The 10692-nt window shown below is 38.0% G+C and overlaps 1 protein-coding gene across 1 annotated transcript; it reads right to left on the bottom strand.

Moving 5' to 3' along the window:
• Positions 1-9297: 9297 nt before the first annotated feature.
• On the bottom strand, positions 9298-10053 carry LOC146729066 (uncharacterized protein F54H12.2-like). The gene has a single exon (XM_085495792.1). It carries the CDS (start codon positions 10051-10053, stop codon positions 9298-9300), a length of 756 nt encoding a protein of 251 aa, XP_085351918.1.
• Positions 10054-10692: the final 639 nt, after the last annotated feature.

The following is a 10692-nucleotide window of genomic DNA, read 5'->3' as shown; positions in this document are numbered from 1 at the left end:
CAATAAGTATACTCTAGTCCTTTAAATTTCCATTCACCCATATTATGTGAATTGGTAATATAATATTCCAGGTTAGTACAATCTATTCACCTGTGCTTACCATCGAGGATAAGTTAATGCACACTAGCAGTGACAAACATTTGCGATTCTCGCAACTGTATGCAGACGTGCACCACACAGAGCCACAGTAACTGTCCCATAAAAAGTGGGGGCTAAATGGTGTGCAATCTACAAGTAGTTACAAGCTAGGACAAACATTAACATATTATTAGCTTCCACTTCAGCAGATTTTCTAGCAATAAAGAAAGTGAGGGGTATGTTTGCCCTATTTAATCTATTGGATAGGACCGTATGGCCAGTGATGCGTCTACATGGTCATGTTCGGTCTCTGCCAGCAGTGCATATACCCCACTTTGGATCTACTCATACCATGCATGGCTTTTATTTGGTCAGGACTTCATCGGAAAATTGGCCTGATTGGTTGCTGAATCAGACTCTACCATGCATGGTTAGTCTTGACAGGTGAAGGCGGACATGCATTCAACACTTTGTGGCATGTATCTAGACCATGCGCTTGGTCATACTGCCATCACCACCGACTATTAAACTTGTATCTAGGGTAATAATTGTCGCTAGTTTTCAAGTGAGCTGGTCACAGACTCCATGCTTGAACACACTTCTGTTCATTTCCTTGCTGCCACACGTGAGAGGAGCATTCTATCAACATCATACATGGTCCACTAAAAGAAGTCACACATTTTAATTCACACCTATATATAGTGCAATTACCACTAAAACTGTTGACAACAGAAAATCTGAGATTATATGGTAGATGTGCAACCTTTTATTCCACTGCCACTTTTCACAGCATACCACCCTTCACAAGGCAGTGTGCAAAACGGAATGGCTTCATGTACATAGTGGCTCTTGGTCTTAGGAATGCATATCTTGCAAATACATTTTCATCCTATTGAAGTTTACAGTAAAATATGACTTACAAATTCGATGAATGTATATGTTTGGCTCCACTGGATGTGCGAGGTTTCAGTAGTTTACCTCTACAATAGGTTCATAGTTAATTTACTCATACAGAGACAAATTGATTCTCCATCACTCAGGGGAAGGTACCCTGTCTGGGAATTTTCAGTACAATTTAAGTTGGGGTTCAAGGCATCCCTGAAATGACAGATCTGGATGCTCCCGTTACTTGCCAGACAAATAAATGAGATACAATTTACCCAATCATTGCGGACTGTTTAATTCTTAACCTGTACATAGGACACGTATGATTGGTCTGCGCGATCAAGGTATCTAGGGCACTATCTATTTTTATGAACTGGATTGAGCTGGAAGTGGCTGAATTTTGAACATTCTGTAATGTTTGTTTATTTAGTTTGTTTTAGACTGTTGTGGGTTGGTGAAACTTACCTGACATTTACAAACCCTCAAGTGCTTGGTGACCCAGAAGCATCGCTTTTCGCTGAGATGTTGTAAAATTGCAAGGCCTTCTTTCAACTCTTTCCTGCCACTCACTGAAATAATCTAGGAAATTGTCTCCGAGCCACTAAAAATAAAATCCATATGCATTAGGTGTCTGCTTGCGAACAACTGATACAATTGTATTTACTACCAAGTACTACAGCTTCTTAATTGAACTTAAAATCTATATTGTTTTTTTTTTATTTAAGACTATATAACATTTAGTCTTGCATCATGCATAGTTGACCAGGTTAGGTTTCCTCATATGCTCATACTTGCATGGAACATTGAGACAGTCAAAAACATAATCAATTTGGCGGTTTTCCATGCTTCTGGTCGTCCAAATCATTGCACAGCGTTTGATACATTTTCACCAAGCACCTAGAAAGTCCATATAAGAAGCAATGGAAAATATTAAAATCTGTATGTGATTGAAACAGTTCTTTCTGTAACAAGGCTATAAGACATTGCGACGTCTTTTTAATTAAACATTGAAACAAAACTGTTAACTGAAATGATAACTGATTAACTTCTTAAAGTCTTGACTAATGTTAATTGTAAAGAAATATCATTGCACACTTACCTGAGCTGCAAGGTTAACTCTCATAATTGTAAAATATGTATAGGTTAATATGTTCATATCCAGTATTTATTTTATGCAGTGAATATCTCTGGTCCTATCATCCATTATCAGGTGGGACAGGTGTCTCCATAATATTGGACTACCACTCTGACTGCCATTATACACAGCAATTAAAAAGCAATAATGATATACATGGGACCTCCAAAGCTACCTGTATTTTATAGCTTGTGAGATTTACATACCCATAAACTTCCAGATTTTCTATCTGACACGGAATTTGTCCATCAGTTTCTGGTTGTCTTCATCAGATAGGGACATCTGGCACAAAGTACTTGGATACCCTTGGTGCACCTTTAATTCAATGCATGCGATAGCATATTTGATTCCGCGAGGCTCCATCTCCCATTGACATATTTACTTTAAAACCACATGTAACCTCTAAGTAGGTAATGGCATTCCATATTGTTGGATACAAGTTTCTGACTTACGACCATCAGTAGTAGGCGATATTCATTTGCAGACTTGATGCCAATCATCTTACCATTAGCCGTCACTGGCAAGCCCAGGGTCTGTGTTGCTATTGCTGCTATTCTCCAGCTTGATAAGCTCCTTATTGACATTACCCAAGTTCGTGAAGCCAATCAATGTCACAGTATTTTTTCATAGACAAGATCTTGCTTAATCTTCATTTCATCATGAAGCAGGGCTACATATTTATGCGTATCCGATGAGCCAAGGGAGTCTATCTCTGAAATTAGTTCATTCAGCACTGCAGGATTTATTCCTGGATTTGGTTTGATATAATTTGAATAGTCACTAAGGGTTTTTTGACTGGGTAATTTCACAAATCCTGAGGTCTCAGCGCTTTATACGCCGAAGAAGACCGGGATTTTAGAAACAAACACCACCGTATTATTGTGCCTATTGTCTGTGCACCAAGCCTGTTTCAGCTGTTCCTCCCAAAACAAATTCTGAAAACTGTGTCACAGTATAAGTCCTGCTTATTACTAATGAGAGGGCACCCACATAACTCACACTGGACAGGTTTTTTTCTTTCACCGCTAGTATGGGGTAGACAAGACAATAGTACTGGAAATGAAATACACAAGTTAAAGCTCCCGGCTTAAATACCTCTCAAAATAATTACACGAAATAAAACACAGAAAAAGACACTAATTCACTAAAATAGGGGATTGCTTAGGGAAGTGTGCATTGGTGATAACTCAAAGTTTCAGGATGTAGAAATGGATGACAGCCAATAGCTTCTGCAACACATTAATGAAGAAATACAGGAATCTTGTTATTCTTGCTGTTATTCTGGAGAGCACCGCTGAAGGCAGGAGATCGCAGATCAGTTCACACATGTTTCACAGAATGATGGTTGAAACTTGTATCACATGTCTCACAATATCACAGAAGCTACACACTGGATACACAGTAGAAATGATGGATCCTGACTGTCCTCAATCTGTCCAATTTATAGGCATAAATAGCCCAATTCTTCATGTAGATTCCTCATTAATGAGTGATTTCTGAGCAGCTAGTTCCTTTAACTGTTTTTTGAGCCTGTATTAGGCTCGCCTAATGTTGTTTTCTTTTTTTCAGATAATGTTTGTTACACCCACAATTTTCTATCGCAAACAATCAACGATGGTACACTTCCACAACAGCCAGACAAATACATCTCTGCACTTAATGTCTGACATGTTAGCCGGAGCATGTGAATGGAATGCGCCATTATATGTGACATTAAGCTTTTGTTGTTAAACGTCACAGACCTGCTTAAAATATTGAAATAACTTATTAAGTAAGTACATCAAATACGGCAAGCACTTAAGTTCTTTCATTATTCAATCCGAATCTCATATGAAAAAATTGCAGTGTTACCCTTTGTGTTACTAGGTGTTACGTGGTACTTACGTGATACACCATTGTTCGTGCGTTGTAGGGGGTGAACGTAATTTGCTGTTAATTGTCAGCGCATGCGCACCGAAGTTATATACGTTAGGGTCGACTATACTGTACTTTTTTTCTTGTACGGAGAAGACATATGTTCGGCTCGCATCTTTTCATAGCTCAATTGACAGTTATAAGGCCATAAAGAAAACAATGCTACCTAGTATAAATATTGATTTACTATACTACGGTAAATGCCCATTGTTTCACATGTCAATTTTAACAATATGTTCATGCGCAAATCTGCATTCAACAAACTTTTGATAGCGGAATTAAAATATTAAAACAGGTTTGAAACTTGACAGTAGATATGCCTTCATTTCATAAAAGTGCATAAATGTTTAACAATAAATACAAAATGTATTCCAAATTAGAAAGATAATACAAATATAGAATTTCCAGATTGCCTAGACCCCAGTGTATGAGAATTGTAGCTCCTCAAGTAGGATTAATGGCTACGTAACTAACCAAAAATTTCCTAAACATAAATGCGATCGGTAACTGGATGATATAATCCAATTTCATATCAACGAGTAAACTATTTTTAGTTCTGCTGTCCTCGAAGTGATTGCCGTTGACTTCTTCTTCAGCCAATCACTTCGATACTTGGTATGGGCCTCTGTTATCTTTGTTCATTTCGTAACGATATCTTTCTTTCTTTATTTTTAGCGAATATTTTTGTCATTCATGGTAGACAATTTTATTTTCAACGTCTTCTAGAAAACTAACAGCTCAATTGCTTTGATATTCTGTATGAACCTCCGTCGGATTTGTATATTTATGAAGATATTTTCAATTCTCTATTTTTCTCGAATACATTTATAACTGTTGGTAAAAAATACTATGTTTGACTTTTTATAGCAAAACTTCCAGCTCAATTTATTAGATAATTTGTATGTATGTATGTCGATATATATTGTTTCTTGTTGAGTTAACTTGACGCCATACATCAGCACTAGTACTTGAATGTCAGTGGATGACATTCACGGCTGTCTACCAAGGTCATGGTAGGATTTTGAGTGCAGTTGAAATCTGCCTGTATAATAATGAGATCAGTGTTCAGACTGTTCTACGAGCAATCATTTTCAATAAGCTGGTTAAGTTTAACGGACCTTGATATATTCAAATCGTTCATACCTGTAAGTTGGCGCATAAATATTGAATGATAGGAGCACCATCAATGTTAACATGATTCAGCATTATTAACGCTTAAACATCACATTTCTTATGCGGGTAAAATCGTAACGCGAGCGATTTGAGTTGTTTGCTTGTGAGAGAAAAACTGGCGCCCTCATTTGTTATTTTCGTCTTGCCGTGGTACGTGTATATCGTCTACATTTGTTTCCATTTCAACCGTTCGTTAAATATTTCCGATGAATCGTTGATCTTGGTGTTATTTTTGTTGATTGTTTGCGGCATAATATTTTTTTCGGAAGTTACGCTGCATGTGTCATTTTTGTGGCGCTTACTTGAAATTTGTTTTGTTAGTATTGATGTGTATAGATGTGTATTATGTGTTTATAACATCCTCAGTTTAATTCTTATTGCAGAGCATATAAACTTGTTTGCGAAAAGATTTAACATTTCTGAGCTCGTGATTTGTGTAACCGATTGCAATGATTATGATCAAGCTGGCTACACGACCATGGCGATGTAATTCATTCTTAATTGCACTGTTAGACATAAATGGAAGAACCCCTGAAAAACAACTTTCGTGGCTGGTTTCATTAGGAGTCACCAATAATTGTGAGTTCAAATAGTCTGGGAATACAAGAAAGCTGCAAAAACGTTTTTAGAACCGATTGTACTTGAGATGTATATATATGTCTCAGTCCATGTTTTCTTGTCAGTCCGGCAAAAGAGTTGGTGCGTGGCACACTTGTGATGGAGGACATCATGGTTAACAACATTCGCGGTTCTGCAAAGCTAATACATGTTAAAACCCAAATTTAATATGACTTTCTTAATTTGGTGAAACTTGAACAAACTGTAAAAACACATATCAACATACACATACATAAATGTGTATTATGATCACTGCTGATAGATGAGGAGCAAAGTACAATTGGCGTCTACTCGAAATTGTCAGAGGTATCTATCTGTGGATTAGATAATACTCGTAAACGTCATAAACGTATTGATTGATCAACGTTATAACAATACAGTGATGATAATATGAACTGCCAGATTACTGAAGCAAAATTGGATACTTTGACAGTTTATACATACAACTATGTCCAGCATTACCGTTATAACTGGCATGTTAACGAGTGATATTAACTTGTTTTGAGTAGGCAAGGTTCATACTAAACAAGTAGCCCAACTTATATGATTGCAATTAACCTCTGATCACACTCAGGTCACCAATTTGCAAATGAGAAACCCACATTTAAAGAAAGTAGATCAATCATTTTTGTAGGCACTGTTGAAATAAATCAAAACACATTTAGAAATAAGTAAATAATAAAACAGGCTTGTGAGGGTAATATCACGATTTGTTGTCTGCCCAAGGTATGGTGGTCAATAACATACATGCATTGTTTGCTGAAAAAAATCAGTACACTCAATACACTCAGTAAATGTTATTTTCAGCAACCGTGTTCAGCAGTGTGAATCAATCAATGTATCAAGAATAACATTTTGAAATGAATTGAGAAATTCTCAAAAGCCAGATAAAAATGTCAGAGTGCCGTGGAAGTGACTGAAATTACTTTCTCACTAAAATCCCACACCGTTCATTCACAAGTCACACAGTTTAAGAGCGTTTTCATCGGCGGTTAGCATCGGCGTGGAATGCATGGAAATGCTCACAGCGTAGAACGCGCCACAGCGACCCTGGCTGTGAAATTTCAGTGGCGGCTTACCCAAAAATTGTTTGGTTCATTTAAAGAATATCCTAAACCTCCTACTCTATCCTACCCTAAACATCAGAGCATAGTATCTTATTCAATAACCATTATGACACGCTCGTTGTCTATTTCGAATGGCTAAAATTCCTTCAAAACCTTGAAAACAACAGCGGTCGGTCAGTACCAGTGCAGCGAACGGCAATTTGTTATGCGCAGTATCGTTGCGCAGTAGTCACAGTTACGTCAGTAGTTTAGGCTACACTATAGGTACGACCATGAGGGCGCTGTTCATGGTATGACGTCATAACGATGACGACATATTGGGATGGTATGACGTCATCCTATCCCAATATGACGTCATCGTTATGACATCATCCCGTGAACAGCGCCATCATGGTCGTACCTATAGTGTCGCCGGGATAACGTCACAATGGGGTCGTGTGAATAAATTAACATAATTTGTATGAAGTCATCCCATGAACAGCGCCCTCATGGTCGTACCTATAGTGTCGTTGGGATGACGTCACAATGGGGGTCGTGTGAATAAATTAACATCATTAATGACGTCACAATGGGGGTTGTGTGAATAAATTAGCATAATTGATGACTAAATGAACTGTAGAGGACGCTCATAACCAAATGACGTCACGAACTGACAAAACGAACTGTAGAGGGCGCTCACAATCGAATGACGTCAAAAAAGCATTTTCTGAATGAACTGTAGAGGGCGCTCACAACCATTGACGTCACGAAAGCATTTTCTAAACGAACTGTAGAGGGTTCTCACAACCATTGACACACGAAAGAATTTTTTGAATGAACGACAGAGTGCTCACACACACACACACAGATAAATACACGTCATTTTGAAAACTAACGGAATTTATTACTCAAAAGAAGAATATTAACATAAAAAAACATGACATTTTAAAATGGTTGAAATAGAGTATACATTTTGACAAAAAACTAGTAAGATCAGTTACATGAAATATATTTGTTGTTTTTTCTTGTTTTTGTTTTTTCTTGTTTTTTTTAAGTAATTAGTCATAAATTAAAATGGCATACATTCTCAAACGCTGTTAAGTATTCACACTGAGTAATATAAGAATGATATTATTAGGAGTAATATAAGAATGATATTCTTAGGAGTAATAATAAGAATTAAAAAAACGACATTTTAAAAAAGGTTGAAAATACATAGATACATACATACATTGAAATACATACATTTTCAAACGTGGTTAAGTATTCGATTATAATAAAAAACGAGAAAAAACAAGTAACATCGAAAAGTCAATACACACTTTTTTCTAATCAGAATCAGAATCGCTCATCTTTGATGAAAACAAAAAAAAGAGAAATAATATGAAATCGATAATTATACAAAGAGGGTATAAGTTATATATACATGTGGAATTTCAAAAGTATAAGTCATCTTGTAAAACTGCGTGGGAAAAAAATATTTGTCATAAATAGGGAGGTTGAGTCCGGTCACGTTTTCGATATATCTGTTCACATAAATGTCATTCAAATGTCTATCACACGTAAAAGAGTCGGCTACGAACTTCATCGGTTCCCCTCGACATCTGCGCAGCCAGTAATACAAGACGTATTGACCACACACTGTAGAGAACGGAGCTTGTAGTATTTGATGATTGTAGATCCATGTACAAACGTTTTTATCGAGAAATCTCTTAAATTCCACGTAATAAGGTTGACAACCGTATGAGTCAAAATATTCTCCGCTGTAGGGATCCTTTAGATAAAAAGTCACCCAATGTGTCTCGCCTCCAGTACTGTTTGATACGAACGCTGCGGGATACTCCAACACTTTTGCCTTAGGCAGTTGATCTCTAGCATAAACGCTGAAAAACACATTTCTAGTGTATGGAATAGTCGACAGAATATGATTCAGTTGATTCGTGTCCATCGCAGCTAGAAATCGGTCAATACGTTTCTTTCTCTGTCAATCTCGATAACGTTGTCGTATTCAGCATAAATCAAAACGGACACAGTCTCAGTCAATGCTTGTCTGAACTGAATCTCAAGACCAATCTTTCCTTCTTGTATCAAAATTGAGGTGATAATCGATGGCCGATTCGTCGGGAGTGAGGTCAAATGCGAAGATTGTGTACCCTTCAGGATAATCGTCTCAAGTGATGCCGTTACCTTGGTCTTGACCCATTTTATTTGTACCGGTAAATAGAGTGTAATACGCCATGATGCAACTTCTGCCACCAGCCGCTGTGAAGTCAGTCTTCAATGGCTTTGCAGGAACTTGCTCGCCTCTAACATTGATGACGAGTGATGTAATACCGTAATTCTGGAAGTTGAATGGATTGGTTTCGTAGGATCCGTTGAAAGACGTATTAGAAACCAGACGCAGGATGATCCTTTTGGGCAACTGACCGAGGAATATCAAATCTTTGTTTAATGACATTGTACCAGCCGGGATGGAACGATTTTCATAACGCATCGATCAATGGGGTATTTTGCAGTACCCTGCAACAACGCTTCGACGTGTCCCAGTTGTACGCTGGGGCTCAACTTGACTTTTCGCACCAGGAGGGTAGCATCGATGATGACTACTTTAAATGCGGGATTTTCGGTTGAACTAATCAAGCAGAACTGATTTTTATTTCGATGTAATTTCAGTCTAACTTCCACCCCATTGAGTATATACTTTGGTTGAAAAAATATGTCTCTGTTTATTCGTCCGATCATGTCGATCGTCTTACTGAGCGATGTATATGCGTATCGACGTTTGAGTCCCATGTTAGCATCACCATCATCGGCTTTCGGGTTTGCGACATTCATTTTTCCAGCAGTGTCCTTCTCAAATATTGCAGCACCAATCTGCGTTGATTTGGCGTCCCCTCCATAATTCATTAGCGTTTCGATCATGGCTCTGTAAGAATAGGTGGGAGATGCGTCCGAAATCTGCTTTCCATTCAGGAACACATCAATTTGATTGAAGAGGGAATGCAACCACAAGTTTGCAGGCCCTACAGTGGCGTCCGCAGCCAAATTACTTCCGTTGGCATTTGTGATTTTAGCCTTGATGTGCAAAAGCGTAGAACCAATATCGATGTAGTCACTTCCGGCCGAAGGTATTAGGAATTCGATCGGACCATCGGCTATATTCGTGAGTGGGTTTACCTCTTCGACAGTCTGGAATCGATTCATTTTTCTTCTCTCACAACAACAAGTACTTGCGCAGAACTTGTTGGTACAGTTTGACTTTTTCATTTTCAGGCAACTCTTCCATTTGCGTTATGTCATTCGTGTCTCTATCCAGCAAAGTCAATAATTTCACCACAGGTCATTTGAGAATTCTGGTTTTGGATGGTAGATAATAGCTCAGCAGGGACTAAAGCCATCTTCTTCACAGATTCCATCTATTTAAGACCGAGTAGGGGTGGGAGTATGCTCGAAATTAAGGGAGCGATTAAGGCGGTCAGGAAACTCCTTTTCTGAACCAACATGTTGTCTTTTTCTTGACTGGAGTTTTCTTATTGGACAGTGCTCGGAGATGTTTCACATACAACGCCAATTTTCTTTTCTGACTAGGTGATAGCTGGACGTTCCCTTTCAACACATTGAGCGAGCATTCGCACAGACACTGTATCAAGTCACTAGAGGCTCCATCAATTATCCCCTTTTGTTGTTTGGAGTTGGCCTTGTGCAATACAGAGAGAAAATCAGCGTTCTTTTGCATGCGGGTTACATGATGAAATGACTGATGGTGGAAGACTGTCTTTTTATACCTTTCTCACGTACACTATCGGTACTTGAGATGAAAGTATGGTTGCTCGAATGCGTATT

The sequence above is a fragment of the Saccoglossus kowalevskii genome, chromosome 22, assembly GCF_978046115.1.
Source record: "Saccoglossus kowalevskii chromosome 22, keSacKowa6.1, whole genome shotgun sequence".
NCBI classification, from domain to species: Eukaryota; Metazoa; Hemichordata; class Enteropneusta; family Harrimaniidae; genus Saccoglossus; species Saccoglossus kowalevskii.
This window is presented reverse-complemented; position numbering and strand designations above follow the sequence as displayed.

What these genes read in the sequence shown, in the direction of transcription:
- LOC146729066 (XM_085495792.1), bottom strand. Translation starts at nt 10,053, where the DNA reads ATGAATCGATTCCAGACTGTCGAAGAGGTAAACCCACTCACGAATATA.